The sequence below is a fragment of the Hylaeus volcanicus genome, chromosome 5 (genome assembly GCF_026283585.1).
Source record: "Hylaeus volcanicus isolate JK05 chromosome 5, UHH_iyHylVolc1.0_haploid, whole genome shotgun sequence".
Lineage (NCBI taxonomy): Eukaryota > Metazoa > Arthropoda > Insecta > Hymenoptera > Colletidae > Hylaeus > Hylaeus volcanicus.
In genome coordinates, this window is record NC_071980.1 from 24,213,471 (window position 1) to 24,238,403 (window position 24,933).

Genomic DNA, 24,933 nt, shown 5'->3' on the forward strand with positions numbered 1-24,933 from the left:
TCGTTCGTAAATTCCCGCAAATCGATTCGATATCTCGATCGAGAATGGTCTCCCTCGCCGCGTAATTCGTCGGTGGGGTCACTTTGCTCCTTTACAGCGTCCGCCGCATTGTGGCCTGACTTCGCATAAGGATTCATTCCCGATCGTCGTCCCTCGGCGCGGCTTCTAACGAGAGTCGTGTAAGGAGCGGCGACGCCGTCGTTTAAGGAGTAACAATGGCTAAAACGTGTGGGTAAATTTTATGGAAAAACACGGATATCGACGGGGTCTGTCGTCCCATAGAAGGAAACCGAACGTATCGAGTCCGTGCACGGAAAACTCCCGCGAAACGTCGGTCTTCCCTGGAAACCGGCGAATACAGTAAAGGGCTCTCACTCATGCTATCGATTTTCCGTTGGTGCAGGTCCGACAGGGTTAGATGAAGTAGGATGCAGAAATAGTGGCTGGCCAGGGACAAAAAGCATTGTCCTATAGTTGGCGAGCGGTTGACTGGGTACTGTTGGTACTCGAGAAAAATGAATTCGTTCTGTGTATGCCATAGCAGCCGGGTTAAAAACGGTTGAGCACCTAATTCGGACTGTAGTAGCACTTGTACATGCCTGATTTGGTATTCGTGCGCTATTTAACCCGTTCATTCCATAAATCGATCAACTCCACTTTTTGAAAAATCTGAAATTTAAGTATCAAAACACTTGGTATAGTCATAATTTATTTCTATTTATGGAGTTAATCGATTTGTGCAATGAGAGAGAAAATGGCGCGCCTGATAATGGATGATTGTCCTTGTAGATCAGAGGTGATATAGTGCCTTGATACAATTAGAGGTTCATTGGAGCGAGAAAAACGTTTGTTACACTCGATAAGATAGAGTACTCGTACTTGTAAAAATATATTAACATTTATTATATTTTTATTTCTAATTCACTTTCTTAAATTGTCAAACTATTTTCACATACACTTTCTTTGTCTATTAAATCAATGTATTTATGTGCTTTTCATGCTACTATTTTTAGGTCTGCATTCATTCTTCTCAAATTAAATTACATTTTCAGGATTGGGTACTTCTTCTGACATGCATTACAACGTACTTCCTCGGGAATTATAATTCATCCAAAAGGATTATTCCTTATTCCTCTAAAATTCGTTTCATAAATTCCACTTAGAATTTTTCCCAAGAGCCGTGGCGTTCGTGTCGTCGAAAATTGCTGTCCAATTTAATAAAACTCGAAGGAAGAAAGATTTTTGCAAAGTAACCGAGATTGCCGGCCACGTAACTTTTAAATTGGCCAACAAGATTGAGACGTCAGAGTCATTGACAGCTTTAATAACAGCGAAGGAAGCGGCATCGTCTGTCGAGCCCAGTATGAATCATCGCTCACGGGCGAAGGTGGGATCCGTTTCCTCAACTGGGACGCATTATGCTTCCAAGGAAATTACAACACGGTTTAAATGTCGCAACCAGGTGACCGCTGTGAGAAAAGTCAAACATTGCGCAACCGCTGAAATTCTGTTGGTCATTCGGTCGTAATTTTTCCCATTAGATTTACGAAATTGCTGACCACTCAGTCTTTATCATTTCTTGATAACGTTCGGTTCAACGTTTGCATCGCATGATTGCTGTTCCCTTTAAAATATTTTCAAACATGAAAGCACTTGAAACATATTAATAATAAGATGTAAAGATAATCAAAAATCAGTATGTTGCTTCAGAAGTTAATTTTTTAATTTTATTGATCGATTGTTCACTGGGATTGGTTATCGGAGCAACCAAAGGTTCATTAATCTCAAATATCTTTTCAGATTTTAAATTGTGTCTGTAATTTACCTCCATTTTGAAAATAAGCGATGCATAATTGTTGATGTACTGCATCACCAGGTGCAAGTTTTCTACAATCCGAGGTGTGAAAATATCGATATTAATAGTTCTAGATTAGAATTGGTACCAATTAAGTCAATTGGAGTCAATGAGATATTTAACATTGATACAAGTAGATCCACTATATTTTATGCACTTGCATTTCAAGATCGTTGGAGACATTTAATATCGATATAAGTAGATCCACTAAATTTTGTTTATAATATCAGACTGGTAATTCAAGGCCGATAAAATCGGCGAAGTCGTTAGTATGACTATAAACGAAGCCACTGAATCTTATTCACGGACTGCATAGCTAATTCAGGGCCGTTGAAATCGGCCAAGTCGTTAGCACATTAATTACTCATGATTCAATGAACGATATACATTACCGATTGAGTAAACCAGTCTCTTCTAGGCGTAATTGCTAAATTAATATTCTCGGTGTTAATTAGATAAGATCCTGAAAAAATTGGTCATGCCTCGCTTCATCTTTATCCCGATCCTATAAAATATCAACGCCCGAGAAATACTGTGGATTTCACTTCGAATTCCACTGGTCATACATTTTTTCTCAGCAATGCTAAAAATGACAAGCATTTCACTGCGCTGAATATATGTTCTACACCGGAGCTGTAAAAGATTTTCTAATGTTTCTTTCACGCGTTGTAAAAGAGTTACGGGTATAGATATGGAAGAACGGGGATGCAGCGTAAAAGTATGGCCGGTGTAAATCAGGACTTCCGAGGTTTCACAGCGGTGCACATTCTTTTTGTTCAGACGCGGTTAGAATGCAAAATCACGAACCGTTCGTTGTCTGTATCTTCTATCACAGTGAGATACTTTGATTCAATGGACGTTTAAAATATTATCAATTAAAAGATGTTCAATTTTGTACTACTCATTCCTGCAATGACGATGACAGTAGTTCAAATTTACGAATATTTTAGGAATGGCATTTAAATGCTTCGTGTGTATCGATAAACATAGTTTTTTAATTTTAGTAGGAATAAAAGTAGATACGTTAAATTTCTATACTAATCAAAATAGATCTAAATTTATGTATCACTAAATATAAATTCAAGTAATGCCGTTTAAAATAATTTAAAGAGTATCCGTAAGAACTTGTTGGTAAGTTTATTTTGATACCAAAAAAACAAAATTTTGAACCCTCTTTTGGGAAACTTTTTACAATAGTAAACATACTGGTCTCTTCTCGAAACATATGTGAAAGATGTTCGTGTTGGTCTCCAAGCATACATCATTTATCATCGTTAGCTGTGTACAAACCTAATCCGGTTGGATCCTGTAATTAAGAGTATGAATAACAGCAACACATTTCCTTTTTACTCTTTACCGTCTATTTCATTGTAAGTTCGTTTCTTATGATTAATTGTATTTGATAAGATTATATTCGCGAGTTTCATAGTCTTTCACAATTATAATTATATTACCGATCACTGAGTTTACGTTTCTATTATACCTGAAGACGATCATGCATCCTCGTAATGGAAACGTCGCAGTTAATAAATAATTGACCTCAACGTTAGAAATCATTGTTATTATTAGGTATATATATTTCTATTCAATTAATAATACACACGAAACAAGACTTGAAACATGAACGTTAAAATCTTTGTGTGTATATTCAAATACATGTAATTATTACAGCAAGCATTATTCGCTTCCAATTGAATAAGATTAGTTTAGCTTGAAATACAGAACAAACTGAGCTTTACATTTACATAAATTATTTTTTTTTTAATTAAAGTCTGAAGGTGGTGTCGAATTTATTAACTGAAAATGTTGTATCCTTAAAACGATGTAGATATAGGATAAATTGAATTAGTACGAAAATCGTTGGTTTTTGGTAAGTGGAATTCGTGGATTATGCGAACACATGAACGACTATGGTTGTACGTTACAGCGGAGGCGCACAAGAGATCAGGAAATCCTTGCTTTTGTAGGGTAGGCTAAGCAACTACTCTCATTTCCAGGCGCGCGTGACGGGTTAGACGATGTCCGTCTCTCTTTCCAGCCCACCCCGTTTTCTTTTTCCAGCGATCTGACACTGAACTCGATCGTTGATCTCATTCAGGGTCGAGTGTTCCTCAAGTTCCTTGAGTTACGCTCCGTGTTGTTTTTGCCCATCGTTTTCTCTTGGCGATTTAGCGCCGGCTTCACGCGTCCGTTGTTCTCACAGGGAAGGTATACAAGAAACTACTATATTCCTAAATATGCAACATTGCAGAAACGAGTACGTGAACCTACTCGCATTGCTATTTATTGCAGGATTTTGTCCATCCTTAGTTATATATTCATCATTAACTCTTTCCTCTTGAAATTCTTTCGAGTTCCTCGCTTATTTCACTTTCAATAACTTTATCTCAATTCCCTTCACTTTCATCTGTTCCGTGTTCATTGGATAGTTCTAATTTTATTTAATTAATTACTGTTTTTAATTCTACCAACAATCGACGTAGGCGATATATCCGAAGGTATTCCGACGTTTCTATCAAGTTCAATGGGCACTTGACATCCGCAGCTTCGTTTCTTCGTTCCAGTGAATGTTAGGGATTCACGTTTTCATAAATGAAAATGCTGAAAATTTACATCATACGCGAAAACATGGTTTCCCGCACATGCACACGCGTTATGCAACGTGTGCCGCGAATCTCTAACCGTGTTAAAGCGAAACCATGCTGTACAAGTATCGTGTTGTACGAGGATTGCCGCAATTGTCTAATCGTGTTATGCGGGGATTACCTGTATACGCGACGTAGCTGCTCGTTTTGTAATACCTAAAACCAATATCTTCATCAAATACAAGGTTTAGCGTAACAAATATGTTGCGTCTCAAAGGTCAGTTTGTCACACACATACAAAAAAAAAAAAAGACACAAAATTCAAAACATGATGTTTCGTATAGATTTCACGTCGCACTTAACGTCGCTTTGATATAATAAAGTGTCAAGTGGTAAATTTTGTTATGTAACGTCGAATATTTATGAGGACTTGAGATGTCTGAAACGGAGCCATCGTAACTGACTCTTCTGTTTACTATTAACGCTTTATGCTTCACGTGTGACCTTACTGACTACAGTTTCATAATATTCGATGAATCACTCCAGCCTATTTTCTGGATAAATCGGTACTTGCTTGACATTTGCGATAGGAGTTCTGTAATAGCTGTTGTTTCAAGCGATAATGACGAAGACAAATTAGAAGAAATGGTAGATAGTGCATTTAATGTATGGTCTCGCTAATTGGGATGATATTTAAAAAGACACCTGTACCTAGGAACATTTGCTATGAAAAGAGGCCTTTGTGGAGTCTGTACTACTTCAGTTTGTAACTAGATTTCTATTGCAATACAAAAATAATTTTAATTGGGGGAAAAACAGCAAATAGGACTGATATTTGTAAGAATTTTTTTAAATTATTTGAGTTTACTGAATTAATCGTTAAAATTAAACATACTTGTTTTCATGCACCCGGTATATCGTGTGCTTTTACCACGCTTATTTCGTTTTCCAATCCAATATCCCAACAAAGACCACGGAAAGTGAAAGTAGGAGTAAAACATTGATTAAACTCATTTGTGGTCATCGCGAAGAGTGGTTCGTTCTTGTTTCTCTTCTTTTCTAGTTTCTACGTTCTAAGTTCTGAGTTTCTAGTGTTCATTTCTTTGAATTTTATCAGATTTTAATGTATCGTAAACATTTCAGAAAAATATATTGCAGCACCGAATTAAAATATTAAATTGAATTATTTAATAACGAGAAAAGGGGGCTATAACGAACAAATTTTATACCACACTAGTATGAAATGAGAATTAAAATTTTACAGGCTCGAAAATAAGGATTTGTTTAATTTCAACTTGTCTCTCTTCGGATTTCAGCAATTTACAGTGTCTGTAAATGTTATAACTACATGTAACCTTTTTTAAATTTAGAAAGTTAAAAGGTATTATTTAAAGTATAATAATATCCGTGTATTTATTTCAGATACCAATTCTAAAGATCATAAAATTATATTTCTCTGCTAAATATGTATCATGCATTTTTTCCTTATAGTTTGAATTTTTGCTTGCTGGAGATAATTGAAAATTTTTACACCTGTGCTTCTGCTTCGTGTTATTATAAGTACATATAGCCGCAATTAAATGGTCATAAAATGGCCATGAAAGTTAGCGAATAGTGGACGTCGACATAATCCTTTGAAGTGTAAGTGTGAATGGTTCAAAGTAGTCAATTAACATCTTACGTGGAAAGTCAGAGGAAATGTCATCGAGACGGAAGTTGCACATCACTTGCCTACGATCAACCTTGCCGCCGTACTGCATTCTCGATCCTTATAAAGATTCACAATACCGCAGTGGTCTTCAACCTTTTTCCTATCATCCTTTCCAAGCCATTTTAAAAAATTACTCGCGAAAGTAAATATTCTCATCACAAATTGAATTCATCAACTAAATCAGAATAGCTAATTGCATTCAGTTATTTACACTTAACGCTCAAGGTGCAGCATATAATCGTACTTGTAATCTTGCCCCCTATTTGTAAATACTTTCATGATATCTCAATAATAACTTTAGCTAATTCTCTGGGAAACAGCAGTGCGCGTTTAATATTTATAATAGGTCTCTTTGTAAGGATTAATGAACAACTAGTGCAACATGTGAATTGCTGTAAGGGGAGAGTAAGAACGGATAGGATGAATGTTATTATAATATGAAATTCTTTGATTAATCTTGTCTTTTTAATATACCTCTAATACTACGTCTATATTTTATGAAACACTGTATAATAAACATGAGCTAGACAAAAGTTTTGTTAGAATAAAAATTTAATTCGTATACGCGGTAATATTGAAAACGTAAGCATGTTTCTAATTATTGTATAGCACCATTATTAGCACGTGCTTAGAGCGTAACATTAGAAAACTTTACCCTTTTCATTTCCTTGTTACTGTCATCCAACACTTTCGATGACATTCAACTAAACATATGATCTAACATTAATCAAATATATTACCTAACATTTGATTAAAACCACCTGTCAGAATTTGCGTATAAATTTGTTTTTAAATTAGAAAATACCGCTGCAGAATGAACCTCTTTAGAATGAATTATTGCACGTTTTTTTTCGGCAAGTTCGAGTAAAGAAAGATTTACAGTAATCCTTAACGGCTGTATCACCCTATATCGTGCTATCTTTGATGCAATCGAGGAATTACTGGACTGTTTTTATCCAAGACAGTTGCGCTCGTTGCTCGTTCGTGTTATTAGTAATAGTTCAGCGCTGCCTGATACTAATTAGCAAGCACTGCGTTCATCTGTCGAGGAAGAATTAACGCGTGCCACGTGTAAGGTATTTCCTTCGATGCCGAAGCTGTTGCATAAAACCGAGAGAATTTTCCCTGAAAGATATGAAAATACCAATAAGTTTAGCATGTATTCCACTTAATGGTTATTGATTCGACTTGCATAGAAACTGACACGACGGTACTAATTTAACGTTATATAGCGATTAGTGACTGTCTCGTCTCGAGAACTCGCAAGATTTTTAAATAAACTTTTCTTCCCTTTTCTCTAGAAACCGATTTTCAAATTGCTTAGATTTTTGATTCTATAAGAAAGTTTGGTGTGATTACGAGATATCGACGATGTAATCTGAAACTGAAATATGTTTTGCCTTCTAAATGTCCTAACATGTATTTTATTTTTCATATTTTTTACACTTCTGCGTTTCTTCACATTCTTATAAATTTTTTTTTTTTTACATTTACACTTATCATAATAATAATGAATTTACATGTTCCGCTAATTACACGCATCATGTTGCAATTATTAATGGTTATATGAATAATGTAGGATTCAAATAAACAGGAAATGGGCATTGAAATAACAAACTGCTATATTTAATGATATAATTATATGTTACAGTATAAAGTTTTCTTAGTAGCAATTTATCTACCCCCGATAGTCGACGTGAAACAATTATTCTAGAACAGTTCTTCTAATGAATAGCCAGCGTATCTATTATACGGTAATTGTAGAGTGGTAATGCAATAATGGTTTAATCACAGCCCTTCAGTGTTTTCTTGAAATAAGGTTTCACTCCGGTGAAAGTTTCTCGACCTTTTCTCTGGTCTACTCCTCGCGCGATGTGTAATTCAATAATTATTTCGAGTATTTCACCCGTTTCGAGATTTAACTCCGTAATGATCGGTTAGGCGAATCGGATACTCTTCGCTCTTATTAATTTAAACCGGAGAAACCATCTTCTTCTACTAATATTTAAAATTATATTTGACAAGAAAAATAGTGTACATTAATAGGGTTCATGCACTTGGTCTGGTTAAACATGTTGAATAATGTATCAGACTATTTAATTTAGATAAAAAAGTTGTTCTTTATTGTAATTCAAACTTACGTATAACAATATCGATAATATTATAAATGGTCTGATCCTTAAGGAAGTGCATATTTGCATTACGTTTCATGCATACACGCCGCGTATAGCTTGTATATATTCTGCATATTTATGGCACACCATACTCGCATAAACTTCCGCAATCTAATGATTACATAGTTGCTCGTTCGAAGTACACGCGCTTTTACTATGTCAACATACTAAACGCGGCGAGTGCAGAGTAAACGCACCTAATTTAGACACTATCCAAGTCATCGACATCAAGTTTAATTAACACTAATAATTAACAGTAATACGTAGCAATATATTAATTGTAAGCTCATGTATTGCAGCCAGAGACGATCGAAATTATTATTTATAATTTAAGCTCTCTGTATTTGACAATCGAAGAGTAAATATATTTATTCAAACTATATACGTTGAATAAGTTTGCTTTGGTATAAGTAACATAGGAATTCATGAAATAAATTTACTTTGGTAAAAATTTTAAATATATTCATCGATCCTAATTCACTTTCGTAAAAATAATAAACATATTCATCGACTAAATATACTTAAAATAAAGATAAAGTATCGTTATTCGATTGATTATTCAATTAATCTTCTTATCTAGCCGATGCTCATCTCTGGTTAGGCAACCATGTTATCCTCGTTAATTTCCAATATTGCACCACACAATGTTTGCTAATTATTTAAATTTATACAGAATACGCGTAATTCTCCAAATTCCTTCTCCAGTTGTTCCTCAGTCGTCACGGGACCAAAGGAGTTATCACGAGGGGGAATTTGACACAAAAGCCCCGTTTTCTCTTACTTTCCTGCTTTACCGCTTGACTAGTCGTGCCGTGCATTACGATGCTGAAACATCAACGGAAACGCTCACAATCGGCACGCACTCCACGCTGCCGATTCTTTTGAAAGAGAAGATGACACCGAAGGGATTCGTTCTGTTACCGCTAAATCTCTGCTTTCTTCATAGGAATGTAATAATCGATTCCAGCCTTGGCTCTTGCCGCCTTTCGAACAAATTAACGTTTACCGGAGTCTCGCGCATGAAACTTCCTTGTAGAATTTCTATACATTGCACTTAAAATGTTCGTGAATGTATAGAAGGAGAATGCTTCTGTTGGACTAAATTAAAACATTTTATTTTTATGAGAGTATAGTTAGAGTATAGCTGTATACTATGATATTCTTTTGAAATTGAAACGATCAACATGGCACATGGATACAGTAAATGTTAGTTTATTTATCTATAAAATATCTTAAAATCATCGACGTGCAGTACGAATGTACCTAATTTATAAATATAATTATATAAATTATATCACGAATATTATTTATAAATAGGTTGGAAAGTATGGGTCCGATTATTTCAAATTCAAACACCATGCGTATAATATCTTATCCCAACACACGAAGATGTTTAAAGAAAAGTGACTAGATCATTCTTTTGCCCATCATTCCGATCGATAAGGATTCTCGAAACGTGCAAACTGCAGGTTGAAAGATTGCAGAGATCCGCGGAAGCGCCTTCGTCCGCCTTGCAAGAGAAACGGACGGATATTAGGCCCCAATAACCTGATTCTCGTCGCTTTATTCTCATCGCGCGTACTCGGACACGTTGTTTTTTAGCGTTCCCCCAGACATCTTAAAGGCATATCAATTACTTATTACGCGTCGGTTTGAACGAGCATCGGGGCATGTGAAACGCAGCCTCCGGACCTTTCTAGCTAGCTATGATTAATTGGCCGCAGATGCTTCCTGCGCGAGAATTGCTCTTTTCTTCTGTTTTGACTTCTTCTTTCGTAGAAGCGAAAACTGACGAAACACGCGCGTTCCGCTGTTTCCAGATTGGGTAGATAAGCGAGTCCGCGGGGAACACTTTATTTCGCACAGTAATTACGTGTCAGAAGCAGTGTCTGCTTTCTGTGGCCGTCGTATTGCGTCACTGATCCTAATTGTTCTCTTTTTGAGCAAATGTAAGTATCATTGAAATATTCGAAAACGCGCTGTTATGTTAAATGGGCTTTGGTTATAATTGGTTGACAAATAAAATATACACGATGCGTATACATATATAAAACTTTACTTAGGTACGAAAAACTTGACAAAATTTCTGCACCAACGTTTCGCTTTTTGTGTGCATCGAACGACACTCGTCTTAAAACTAAACTTCGCTTTCGCCAGGAGTACCCACTGGCACCAGACTTTCTTTCAAAAGCACGCAAATTCCTGCTTAATGACCGGACCTTTCCGGCGAGCCTTTTTTCCTAGATACCTGGAAGGTCCGAGCGCTAAAACATTCTTTACGTACTGTCGCCGGAAGGGATCTTGTGGTTCTTCCAATTTGGAAAAAACCGCGTAGCAAACATTAAGTCATGGGGCCCCGGGGTGTAACGTGGACATGTAGACTTTAGAGCCGCGACACCCCTGTCGTCCTACGGATCAGTTACGTGGCCCAATAAAGCAATAACTACTGTTTCGGTTTACGACCTCACAAGATACCTTCCAGCGACTGTACGCGATCCGGAAGGCATACTCGCTTCCACTCATACCGATATTTAAAACACGCGTTGTGTCGAAATCAATAGTAGATATTATAACGTTTATGGATTTGTTATGATTCATTGGAAGGGAAGCAGATCTTCTGGATCTATAATGTCTTACTTCTATCTATCTCTTAAATCCCCGTTTGCAAAATTCTTTAACTTTCCTGTCTGTTTCGAACAGTGTGGCAGCGCCGTTGGCTCGACGGAAGGCGTCGTCGGTAGCGTTGGCGGTAGCTGCAGCGGTGGTAACAGCAGTAGCGGCGGTGACATGGATTGCATGCCTCTGCGTCCAGGGCCGTTTCACTACTTGATAAGCGAGCAGGCGAAGTCCTTGGTGGCCCTCCAGGAGCTGCAGAATGAGGTCGGCGCCCTACTCGAATTCCGGGACCTCGTCATCGAGACGTTCCCAAACCTCCGGCACAAGATGGCCGCGACGGCGTCAGCGGGAGCGTCCGTGATGTCGTCCACCTGCGCCCAGAACTCCCACATCCCGTTGCCGCTCTCCAGTCCATCGTCGAGGAGGATCAACGAGTGGGAGCCTGGAAAGGTCAGACGCCGTGTGCCCCGCGAAGGTGGCGAGTCCTCGTCGTCCTCTTTGCCCAGGAGTCGCAGTAACTCGCACAGCGGCGGTACCAAGAACAACCACAGCGCCACGGTTCAGGATTCTGGCTTCAGCACGGAGACGTCCTCGAAGGACAGCGCCTCGACGGCGATAGCACCTAGGCCGAGCAGTCCTCGGCCTGCCGTCCTGGACGAGGCCGAGGACGAGCTGTGGAACCTCCTAGATGTGATCCATCGCAAGGGGATCAGGCTCAGAGAGGAGGTGGAGTGTCTTCAGGGTCGATTGGAGAGCGTGGCGCCCGAGGATCTAGCGTCGACGGACATCCTAGACGCTGTTAGGGAGGTTACGTGTTTGAACGGTGAAAGGACTACGATAACGATAGAGGACGGGAAGGATGAGAAGGAGAGAGATTCTCAAGTGATCGCGCTTAGAAGAGAGAAGGAGCAGCTTCTCGATAAGGTGGCCGAACTCGAGGCTGAGACTATATCGAGTCGAGCTAGGGCGCAAGAGCTCCAATCGGAGCTTGCCGCGCTCTCTGCGTTGAAGACGGGCCTGGAGGATAGATTGAGGGCAGGACTGAACGAAACTTCCTCGGATATCCTCGCACCAGGCGCCCAGCGGCTGCAACCGATCGCACCCGCGTTGCCAGTCGTTTCCTCGCCGAAGAGCAACAGCGTTAGTAACATTAAGAGCAAGTCTTCGGCGTTCGCGTCGGTGGCGACGTCCGCGAAGGCTCACAAGAACCGTTTTCGGACGAGGACCATCGAGAAGAACGTTCTGTTGGACGTCACCGCCCATAACGAGGAGTTGCGCGACATCGACATCGAGGCCAGCGTCAACGAGAGAAGAGCAAGGTTGGGTGCGTTGGATTCCGTCCTCGTGTCGCCCATGAGGATCGGCCACGTCAAGGACGTCGATTCAAACAAGATCGCTGCCATTCTCCGCGAAAACTCTCCTCTCGAGCTCCAGCGGCATCTGATCACCAGTACCGTCCACAACGATGTGAGTTTCCATAGCTGCAGACACTTTTTATTATACTTGGCTAACTTATAGGCCTTTCTTCAATTTTTAGATAACCAGGAAAATAATTAAACGCTTTGAAAAATAGTATGAAACAAACCTGGTTGTAATCCTTGCTTTGGTTATTAAACAGGGAGGGTATTTCGGGGAATCTCAAGTATCATAGAATTATGTCTATTTGAAACATGCCATTCTCGCAGTTTTATCAGTAGTCTAGAGTCATGTTTATTTGAAACCTGACCCCGACGTTTAACCTATATTTTCTTTTTCATCAATCCGATTGGCATATTAACCAAAGGTCAAAGTTAGTTTCCAAGTATAAAAGTTTGACGTGGCTTTAATTGAATTCGTTTCTGACAGTCGTTCGGAAATCTATGGAGGTGGTTTTAAAAGAATACATTGGTAAATTACAGGTCCTACAAAAGAGGTTAGACGAAGTACAGAAAAGCACGGAAACTCTCTCTGAACGGCTGGATAAAGTGTGCGAGGAGAATGACGACCTACGTTTCCAGGTAATTTGTACGATAAGATAGGCACAACAAATATCTTTTTTTACACGAACAGTCACGAAAGCGTAGATTTTTGTAACGTGTAACGATCGTGTCTAATTTAAATAAATGATGATTTCAAGCAACATGATTCCAAGGCATCTCGTACATACGTTTGGCATGTTTATCCGTATTTCAGCTGGAGGAGAGAAATATCCAGTTGGAGGGTACGCGGGCCCGCGTTCGGGTGCTCGAGAAGCTCCAGCAGCGGACTCCGACGGAAACGGATCCAGATATGGACGGTGACCAGCCTAGATGCGAGCAGATCGGTCTCGAGCCTGGGAGCAGCACGGAGTCGGCCCGCGACCATCACCAAACCGTCGAGGTGAAACCGTCGCCTCGGCGCCGTCCTAGTCGTATACCCTTGCTCGGTGCCACGGCGAAGGCAACCGCTCCCAGACCGCCTAGCCACGGAAGGAACGATAGCAGAGAATCGTTGAAGTCGTTGACGAGACCTCCGCGCGATTCTAGTCGCGACAGTCACGGTGGCAAGTCTCTGTCCAAGGCTCGCGACTCCGCGCGAGACTCGCTCGGGAACAAAAGCCTGACGAAGAACGGTAGCAACAGCAACATCGGGGCCGGCAATAACAACGGGAACGGAAACAGCAAGGAGACGAACAGGGAGTCCCTGAACAGGTCCCTGCCGCGTAACAATTCCAGCCGAGACTCCTTAAACAAATCCTTCTCGCTGTCCCGCGCCCGTGACTCGCTGGAGTCTAACAACCTCGGCGCGTCCTCATCCCCGGGGACGACTCCTCCTCGACGACCGCCCGCTCCTGCACGCCGTCCCCACAGCCAGGTCCGCGCGTCAACATCCGTTGATACAGAGAACAGCAAGGTACGACAATCCGCAAAATACTTTTGGAACTGGCTGAAGTCTCCCAAAGTAGAGAGTCCATCGCATCCTCTTCTCCAGGACGGCCGATAGTCGCTGTTAGGGATATCTGCTACTTCTAATCGAGCCCCCCCCCTTCGACTCGAATCCACCCTCTCTCACGCATCTCGGACCTCCTTAATTTTCATCCATCTCGACACGCAGACTCGTGCTCACCGGAACGGTCCGTTAACGCGACGGGGAACCATCGCTGCTGTACGATACTTTTACGGTCAATTCGATTCTTTTATATCGATGCAGCACTCGCTAGTCCCACTATCGGTACCCATTGCTGGGCCGTTCGCTCTATATAAAGTGTAACCGATTCGATCACGACTGGTTCTCCCGATTTCGATCTCCGCGCGTCACACTTCTCGCGATCGTGCTCGTTAAACCGTTTCCGTTCTTCTCTGTCGTCGTTCTCATCCGCGGCTCCCTCGTCTATATCTCCTCGAGTATCATCCCAAGCGATGTTCGATTCGCAGACGCGGTGACATTCTTCGGAAAATGGAATCGTTTCCGATGCAACACCCTCCCACCACGACATGATCATTCCTGAAATCGTTATTTACACTCTGACGTACGCAGAGACTATCAACCGACACTTGCCTTAAAAAACGACGAATCGCCCGACGATCCACTACCAAAATGTCTGATCTGGAGCGCAGGCGAGCGTGCGTTCGAGCCCGTCCCCGGCGGTCCAATAAAGAACATGGCCCCTTCTCGCGTGCCGCCGGTTTTTCTCGTAAGTTATGCTTCTTTTATTATCATTTGCTTCGATGCTTCTTCCTGGATGTGGTGAGCTGTGAGCCTGTATTTTTTTTTTTTTTTATTTGTTTATCCTGGTCTTCCTTTTTCTCGTCTCCGATCAGTAGTGTACCAACGTAGTTTACCCTAATCACCTGGAGTTTGGCATGCGCACGCACCCGTAGTGAGCCTCCCCCTGATATCCAGCCGAATCATTGGAATTGGTCCGTACAGTGCCAAGCGTATGATTACGTTTCCTCCTTCCAATAAAAAAAGAAATTGGCGATTCTGGTAAGCAATTTTAACGTGTAGTTGGTGGAACAAATATAGCGAGGTACTCGAATCGTTTGTTAAACGATGCGCTTGTTGGACTCAAGTGGACGAATGTGTTGAATCGGCTGTTGAAAGGAGTTCGTTGGATAAGGTAGGTGGTGCCTGTAAGAATCTTTAAATGTTCAAATTAAACTAATTATTTATTAAATTTGAGGGAAGGAACTCGACCTTCCGATTGTCACGAATGTGGATTCGATTTGTTGAGACAGGGAAGTTTAAGTATAAAATGTTAGATTCGTTTTGAAAAGAGATAAGGTACCTCTTCACTTGAACAAAATGTAGAAGTGCCAGATTGCATGAACGGGAGCATGGATACTTGTTCTCGGAACTAGTTCCGCTCAAAGGGCCCATTTGAACTCAGCGAATTAAATAGAGAGGATCATTTTTAATTTGAATTTATTTCAATAATTTCTGAGGAAGCTTCTATAGTGTATAATTAAAAATAGTCCAAATAGGGTCGTGAGCAGATTTATTTACATGGGAGAAAACTGGTGTATCCTCTGATAGTTAGCTGTGAAAGAATTTTATCTTTGATAACCTTTTTCCACGGATATTCGAGAATATCTTTAAATACACCTGATCTTACTTGCTGTAGTTTTTCTACTGACATAGTTATTGTATAATAACGTCCATTTTTAAAAATTGAAATTTCACACTATCAAGCAATGCAGTTTCACAGCATATACAAAATCAATAATACAAAATAAGCATATACAGTCTTTGATCTTACACACTTTCAAATAAAAAATTCCATAAAAATGTTATAGTTTACACAGTGTAACATACTGTGTAATCTAGTAACAACATACTGAATGTAACATAGGATATTTTTGTTCTTCTTAAAGAAACTGTTATTAATATCGATCAAAATCGAATATCACTTCTCTTACCGCTTGTCATGATTCATGACAACATGCTACACTGTAATACCGACAAAAACAATACCAAACTGTTTTTCGCATATCAGCATGACATCAAAGATCCCATGTTGTTTGCTATGCATAAAGTCTGCCTATTTTGCAAAGGTCTTGTTCGTCCTTGAACCGTTGATGGCTTACAATCAGGGACACCTCAAGGACACTACACGATCTCACTATATTCTTTCCACCAAGTGTTGTGCCACCTTTTTACTCGATCGCACTACTATATCGAGAGGCGTAAGGTCGCGAGAGTAAATTGAAAAGCAAATTCCATTGGAAAATAACACGATAAACGTAGTATAACTCTGGTAGAATTTGAAGTCTCTTAGAGAAGCAAAACTGATCTCTCACCATTTGGCTTCGGGACTCTTCGCATACTCGAGTAGAAGAATTAACGGTTCTCCAACTACCATTACCGATACACCACTTTGACGAAGAATTCTTCCACAGCATTAACGACAAATCTAATCTCTCTCTTACTTTTACTCATACTATCGTAGTGTTACGTATGTTTGCAACAGAAGATGCATGCATATTGATACAGAAGGCTCTGTCGAATCTTGCGAGCCTATTGACTCAGGTGCGCTCGACGTTTGCCATGATTAAGCAATTAATTTCCCGCAGTGGCAATCTGCTCGTCCCGCGGTGGCAAATATTAAATCAGGATTCAAGCTGTCGAACGTTGATTAAAGGAATTGGCGTGTAACGCGGCAACATCTCGACTCGTACGATTATTCGCGTTGGCAGTAAATCACAAGATTCGACAGATCGTTTTGCCACGAAGCGAAACACGGGGGATAATTTCTCCCTCTTCGACTATCCTCACGTCCGTTCCCTTTTATTCTCCGTTCCGTCCGTCGTATCATTACCCCTATTACTATTACGTATGAGAAAGAAATGAGCAATTTATTTAGCACGCACGTCCAGCCACGATATTACCGTAAATTTTCACGCCGTGTGCTAGCGGAGCTCCCTTGTTTTGGATCACCATTAATCTTTCAACTTTGTTTGCTCTTTCATTTGCTGAAGTTTGATCTTATTTGCTAGCGTTGCTTGTATGCGGACATAGCCTCGAGAGCCGTGACGTGGCCCGGAGTCGCACTTATAATGATCGATGTAAAGGAAAATGAATCGACCACACGCTTACCTGCTTGGCCTTGCGGTTCATTGTCCATCTCACGTCCAGTGCTACGCGTTACCGCGAATTAAAGGCTAATTTATGATGTCAAATCTCAGTCATCTCGAACTTTGCAGTGGCGAGGGTTTCGCTTTATCTTCATTCGATGCTCGATACGTCGTTACACGCATCGGTGTTACGTCATTTCGCGAGTGTTGCGTACTTGACCCTTGGGAGTACTTCTGGGGGTCTCGACTGACCCCGATTGTTTCTAAATTATCTATGATTTATTTTGCTGGTTTCGATTAATAACTCGAATTGGTCCAATAACTATCCGATCGATATATGAATTATTATGTAATTTTGAAAATAAGGGAACCGAGAAGCTAATATTACAGTAAAAATATGTATAAATCACTGATTTATGAATTCATACGACATTTTTCGCTTCAAATAACTAGACACTCTTTCTGTATTATTAAATTTGAAGGTAAGCATCGTAACAGCACGAGTATAAGAGACACCGTTTGCTTCAAGTACCTTAGGAAGCAAACATTGTTTTCGTAATACAAACTTTTTACTCGTCACTGCAAAGATTTGTATTTGACCGTGAATGCTGGTCAAACATCGACCTGTATTTCTTAAATTTCACATTTTCACGGGGAGAGACGCCTAATGCTTGGCCTCCCAACGTGGTTTCTCTCCTCAAAAGTATGTTATCGATTCTATGGTAACACAAGTAGAAAAATAAATACGTAGAAAAACTACGATTTCATCCTAATATCGATTAAAAAAAAAAAAAAAACACGAGGGAACGCAACTAGCACTGATCACCGCGGGGTTTCGCATACCTTGCCGCGGAGGAATCGCCACGTGAATCGCAAGTCGGAGTATATATACACGCTACGCGCCTTTAAAGTCTCTAAAGTCGAATTCTCGTCGGGAAACGGTGCCGTCAACCGCGAAACGTTAACGAGGGCTGGTGATTTTTTTCCAGAGCTGCACGGAACCGCCAAGTTCCTGGTGCTCGACGAACGGCAGCTTCCGACACAGCGACTCCTCTCTGTACCCGGACTCCTTGAACCAGGAGACCTCGTCCGTAACTGGCTCCACCAAAGTGGAATTCATCATTGGTTCGCCTACCAGACGATTCAGGCAAAGCTCCGTCTGGCCTCATCGTTACTTCGACAGCATAGACTCAGCCGCGATGCTGCCAGAGAGTCTTTTGACCGACGAGTTCTCCCTTCGTCGTGGCGAGGCGCTCGCCGAGTGCGATTCCCTCGAGTGTCATCCGATTTCGAATGATAGTTGAATCGTCGAGCTTGCATCGTTCTGGCAGGTGTAGTAAAGAATCTTGGTACCTCGGTGGCCCGGTAATCATGCTAAGTGTTCACTTGAGAGTTTCGTTTTTAATCCTCTGCGGTCCAGATTTTCTGATTCGAGCGCAGTTTCGTCGAGCCTCGTTCAACGTGGAACTGGAAAGGGTTAACAGTTGCTATGACCGTCAAGTCTTTCGTGCCTTTATCTATGTACACCGAGTATTTACTTTGTTTAATGGATATCGGTCTGCTTTGTCAGAAATATAATGAAAGGAATATAATATAGATCAGTTTCACGACTAATTTATGTTTGGATTGAAACGTGATTAAAGGTAGACGTTTCATTTAATCTTGAAAAGGTAAACGTCCAGGTCATATTGTTACTGTAAAACAGATGGGCACGTAAGCTATTTCTAGCGAATGCCTACCTCCACTGTTTGAATATTTATGTTTGAATGTAATACTTGTCGGACACTTTTAATTTTTCATGATATGATTATTAGGAACATTTTATTTGCCAGAAAACAGACTTTTTGTCTTGGCAGCAGAACCAACTCTTCTTGTTATCAAAATTTCTAATAATTATATCCTGAAAAATAAGGCTGACTGGCTTTATCCGTATGTTAGAGAGTCATAATTTTTTCAAACGACAATAACTCGTTGCAATAAATAGAAGTCTCAATTGCAAGGTTCTTTATACGTAATACTTCGAATATACTTTCACAAATCCCAGTTAGTAAAGATTAATTAACACTGCATACGGTATACGATAGATAATGAATGTGTAACCATTTATTTACATTCGCTAGGATTACTTTACGATAACTGTACCATATACTATAGCTTAAAAAAAAAGAACACTATAAAATGCACTAAAGAATTTTGCTGTCTATAGTAATTAAACTCTCAAGTGCACACAGCAGTGGAAAAGAATACTCGATACCCAAAGGTTAAATGTATTACATACATGCTTCGAACGTTCAATATCTCTGCACTGGAAAATTGGAACATACAGTTTTACGTTACTTAGTTTTCCGAACTTTACCAATAGAAGATATTCTAGATATTGGTTAATGCTTTGACCTTTGAGTGTTGATTGAAAGTTCTTTTAAATGGCCCGCGACATCCGTTTTTGTTCCATGAACTTTTGTTTTCTCCATTTCCTGTACCAACTCTCGTGACCTACTAGAAACGCTCGATAAAAAATTGATTTCTAGCCCTTTATAACCCAGGTGACATTTAGTTTCTGAAAACACGTTATAAAAGTTCTAAATAATGATAACGGGATATACATTGAAAAGTAACTTTCAATAAACGTAACTATGCTCATCGTAATGTAAGGAAGTGTAACTAATAATTATAAATTGATTGTTATCAATACTGTTGCTTTGAAATCACAATTAATGACAGAATTAAATTAGAATTTGAAGTTATAGATCATAGTTACGTGGCTTCAGGAACACTGGGTTATAGAGAATTAAATCGTATATAGAAATTCGAACGCTGTCCTGAAAAATAAAATGCATGTAAGTATACGCTTTTTTTTTTAATCAGTTGACACAATATCATGGAGAACAGGAATATTACTCAAATCAATTAAATGACAAGTAGATTGAGGAAAAAAAAGAAACAAGAAGTAAGAAATACAAGGCAAGCATGAAAGTTTGCACTGTAGATTCTTTCCATCCTTCTATTTCGCAAAAACGATATAATAATATTCAGGCTTCGAGAAACTGATGTCAGGGATTAATAATTATAAATCGAAGGTACCAAGGTTCTTTTACGAAAAGGGAAATCGACGATCGTAGAGAATGTATGTGAGAGTTATTTTTACAGTAATTTATCTTTAATCATTCTTTCACTTTCATTTATCACTTCAACTGCATTTTCGTCGTGCAGATTTATTGCGCGGAAATATATCAATCAGATTTTAATTCATATACCTTGCGCTCTGTGGAATTGTGTCATATTATGCACTGTCATATTCGTCAACTGACAGCAAGAAATTAATTGCTGTCAAGTTTCAATAACTGAAGATGCGTTTGCACGCAGAAATTGAAAATTCCACTTGGTACACCGACGTGTGTTCATTTTCTGTGTCGAACGAGAGACGTAAGATGCATAAGATTCATACAAATTTTGTTGTTTTTCTTGTCGAAGTGCTAGTTTTTTAACCCTTTGACCAACGCGTGAAATTTTAATAAAACGACGAAAAACAAATTGTAACAATTTGCGTAACTTATCTTTCTTTATTTTTATTTATTTTTTTTATTTTGTGTGACGAACGCGAACACTTCCTGCAAATGATGAATTGTTTAAGCTTATCTGAGCCCAACAATCATCATACATTGTACTCGAGATGTATCAAGTACGAAGTATTTTGACGTTCGAAAACAATATAGCTTTGGTATATTTCAGTCATTTATAAATCCCCAATTATATACAAAATTTTATACTATTTCTTTATTAATTTTGGATGCAAGTGAAACAATCAATTTCATTTACAACTTTGTATGTGGTTATTCCTCGGAGTTGTGCGATTTTTTTTGTATTTATTCCTGTAAACTTTCATTTAAGTGATCTGATAGATTTTTCTCTGAGAAATAATTCGAATTCCATAGTATATACAGTATCTGAATTATAAGTTAGGGAAAATTATCCTTTCACGACACACTCTACTTGCTTATAAAATTTTTTAGCCCAGGAAGTATTCGCTGAACTCTGATCATGTTTACTAAAAAAATTTAGAAACTTTTTTTGAAAAGTATCCCTAGTGTTTTTCGAATTGACCACGTCGATCAATTTTTACAATTTGATGAAAAATACATTTTTTCACGTCATACGATTAACCTATATAGCATTTATTAACATATAATTGTAGAACCAACTTCAAGGATGAGTTTGTTCGACAAACTTTCGATTACTTGATACACGTTCGGTAAACAATATTTGTTTCTTATTTCCAATCGACTGTCAATGAACTTTTTGAAGTGTACATTTTCCGTGCATTTTACATTTGTATCTTTATATCTTAAGACTGTACCTATCCACTGATACAAAAATTGTCATCGTCGAACTTTCGTCGTGTAGATTTGTAAACGACGCAATGAAACTCTTTTTACCATTTATATCGATTAAGCTACTTCTATTAATCTTTTCGCGATAATGTTACCTTCGACAATTATTTCTTTTCTAATCGAAGGAGTAAAGTATCTTACATAGGTTCTCAGATATTTAAGCTGCAATATATTTAGATGAATTTTTTCGTTTATATTTTATTGATGAAATATTTGCAATTTTTTTCTCCTATAGTATTGAACTCGAAGAGTTTTTATTTATTATGTTTATTGTTGAATGAAGAATAGAAACTTTTAATTTGAAATCTGTGTATAATAAGCTAAATTGTGCAATTTAACGCATGTGAATGTAAACTTTCTATTCACTTACAATATAGATAAGAGGAAACTTATTTACATTTAATGTAAGTCTTTCAGCAATCTTTTTAAAAATAGTGCATTATGTACGAAATAGAAAATGGAAAGTTTAATTCACAAATTGTTCAATTGGTTGAAAAGGGAAAAAAATATTTTCTTTCTACAAATATTTATGAATGTCTACAATTCAAATTTTATTCATTTATTTCGTTAATTCGACTTGAGTTACTTTAAACAAAACCTAAATTACAATCGTGGTTCGGATTATGGGGAGCAAGAGAAATCATTGTTGAAGAAGTTTAAACAAAAATCATTATTGTCATAATGCTCGTCACATTGAAAATATGCAGCATTGTTATTGCTCTACTTGTTTTTTTATTTTACAATTTATCAGAATGATACGTCACACGCGAAAAGGTTGATAAGAATCAGCGTCGGATGATATTACGACAAGCACATTCCATGCTGCGTATTCAAAGAACCACATTCTCGTATTCCATGTAGCATTTGTACCTTTCGTTTGAACTTGCGTTTGTAATTAATATAATTTATTTATTGTGTGCGTGTGAAATGTGGGACTGTCGTCGAACGTTTGAAACCGAACATTGGTCGAATATTCGTCGAGAGAATGTCATTTTCCTTGAGACTTTATCTACAGGTAACGAAAAAGTGACGTGATCGTGCGAGAATGAACAAAGCACAGAAAAAAAAAAAGAAGGTTGTTCGAATTGTACGTGTAGATTGTCTAGAAGCTTTTTTAGAATCACACATATCACGCGTGGCGACATCAAAGTCTATTGCCATCTCTGACAATATGCTCGCTCACCATGCGAAAATACGAAACATTAGACATCTACAAATCTTGGAATTTTAAACGAGCGCTTTCTTAACACTTTAACTACCTGCCTATTTAGAAACAGTTTACAAATTAGAAGAGGATTTTCTACACTAGCATATAACAATCCAGGATGATATTAATATCTACATACTGTTACCAGATGTATCAAAAGCCTTGTCTGTTTTCTTAAATTGAGAATTCTATATAGACAACCAACAACACAGTAGGTAGATACTGGAATCAATAAGTCTTTAAATTGGCTCATGGTAGATAAAGTGTTAATCAAATCGGAGCAAGAATCGTAATCTGCAAAAATGCTCATTATTGTGGGGATTGTTCAAAGTATTCGAAACGTTCCAAAATAAAGCTCTTCGTTTCGTAAATTTTTCTAAAAAAGTGTGCAGTTGACGAAGTATTAGATATTTGAAAAAATATTACTATAAAAATGCAATATTTAAATTTGGTTTCTAATTGCTTTAATTTCCTAACGTCAAGTCTCGATAAAGAAAACACCAGGTCTTTGACTTTAATGAAGAATTTTAGAGAATTCTACAAAACTGTTCACATAATTACTTAATATCCACGTAGATTCACAAGTCCTAACCATCGAAAGCAAATTGTGAAATTATTTCAGTGTAAAGGCTTTTTCTAGATTACTGAGATTAATTCAGCAGTGGAAAGGTTAAAATTTCTCCGAGCTTTTCGAATCCTTGGAAGATCCCAACTGTTAACGATTGGAGTGCCGTCTTAACGTATGGGACCCCTGCAAATTAAGGGGGCCCGCGCCGATGCACGTGGAACCCATTTGTGGCACTATTATAATTATGAAAATGATAAATATCAATTTAGACGTGGCCGTCAACTTTTTTTTTGTTTATGATATCTAAACAAACCGAGGTGTCCATTGTGGACTGATTTGGCTAGGGTCTCATGATGCTGTTGAGACGGCTCTGTTAGAATGGTACACGTGCTTAACCGAATGACATGAACGGAGAAAGACGTTGAAAACAGCGAGCATCGTTCTTTTTTTTTTTTATAATAAATATATTCGTTAGTGCACACCAGGTTGCGGGTTCACAAGATTCCATTAGTCGGAACGTAAAACTTACGGTGGCTCGACGAAACTACTACGTACCACACAGTTCCTTGCTTCAACCAATTTCGTTATTTATATAAAAAGTGTGAGGTAAAAGAGGGCGACTATCGCGAAACCATCGAGCGTACGTTTAATCACAGAGCTGAACCTGTGATCCTAGTTGTATAAATATTACTGCGCGAAACTATGTGATTAACTTAGCTGAACTGATAGGACTGACGGACTTTACTTATTATTTTAGTGCCTAATTAACGCGAACAGAAACCAAAACCGAAGCCGTTCGACTCGTGATGGTTTTTTGATCCTTCTTAGCCGCCGCCGCCGCCGCCCGCCGCCGACGTCTTTTGTTGTCGCGTTTTAACGAACGATCGTGAAAATAAAAAGAAACGCGACCGGGGAGGAGAAAGACAGAAAAAAAAAAGGAGAAACAATAATGCTCAGATACTAATTAATTGTTCGTGGGCGCGCAGCCGGCGGACTTCCGTGTGCCGACTGAAGGCTATTATTTTTATACCTTAATTAACGACTGTGAGAACGAAAGCGAAAGAGGAGTGTTGACCGGACTGCGCCGACGTTAGCAGCTTCCTTTTTCTCGATGATAGTTGTTTTTATCGTCGTTGTATTATACTTGATCCTAGCTTACTCGTTAGTCGGCCCGCGAGCCATCACGCTCGGGTCTCGTTTGACTATTGTTTTATTACCGACAACACCGTCATCATTTCTATATGTATATACGTACGGCATCGTGAATTATTTAAAGTTAGAATAATGTACAGAAAATCTGTGTAACGATATCTGCGATAATGTGATTCGATTAATAAATACGATATTACGTAGAGAGAGGGAGTTTCCTTTTTTAATTCTTATTCTTGCAGCAATTAAACAGGTTGGGCCATGTAAGTTTTTTGTACAAGTGCAATGGAGCATGTGCAATCGATAGTTGCATTGCGTTCTTAAAGGGAAATGAATGTTTCTTTTACGCGGGTTGATTCCTTCTGTCATCCTATGTAAAAAGGTATAAGGGTAGATTGGTAAAAAAAATGATTAGGTCGCGAGATAATTTAAAAATAATTGTCTGCAATGAAGAGGATTTTCAAATGCAATGGAAATGGCGCCAAAAAGTGAACGTGGCGCCATCTTAGAGATAGTTCCTCAAGTTTATCGCCGATTAGTTCCTCTTTTTCTACGCTAGATGGCGAAAACAAAAATTGATATAGCAGGAATTTGCATTTTCTGTATTTTTAGCGGTCAAAAAATATTTTCCCAGTTGTATTATAATGT

At 38.8% G+C, this 24,933-nt stretch overlaps 1 protein-coding gene across 2 annotated transcripts in view; it reads left to right on the top strand.

Moving 5' to 3' along the window:
• Positions 1-24,490, top strand: part of LOC128876240 (uncharacterized) — a 94,427-nt gene extending 69,937 nt beyond the window's left edge. For both annotated transcript variants that reach the window (XM_054122426.1, XM_054122427.1), the window contains 4 exons: positions 11,026-12,408; positions 12,840-12,938; positions 13,114-13,812; positions 17,963-24,490. In XM_054122426.1, the coding sequence (XP_053978401.1) occupies positions 11,026-12,408; positions 12,840-12,938; positions 13,114-13,812; positions 17,963-18,277 (2,496 nt within the window). In that variant the 3' untranslated portion in view covers positions 18,278-24,490. The remainder of the gene's footprint in view (positions 1-11,025; positions 12,409-12,839; positions 12,939-13,113; positions 13,813-17,962) is intronic.
• The last annotated feature ends 443 nt before the right edge of the window (positions 24,491-24,933 follow it).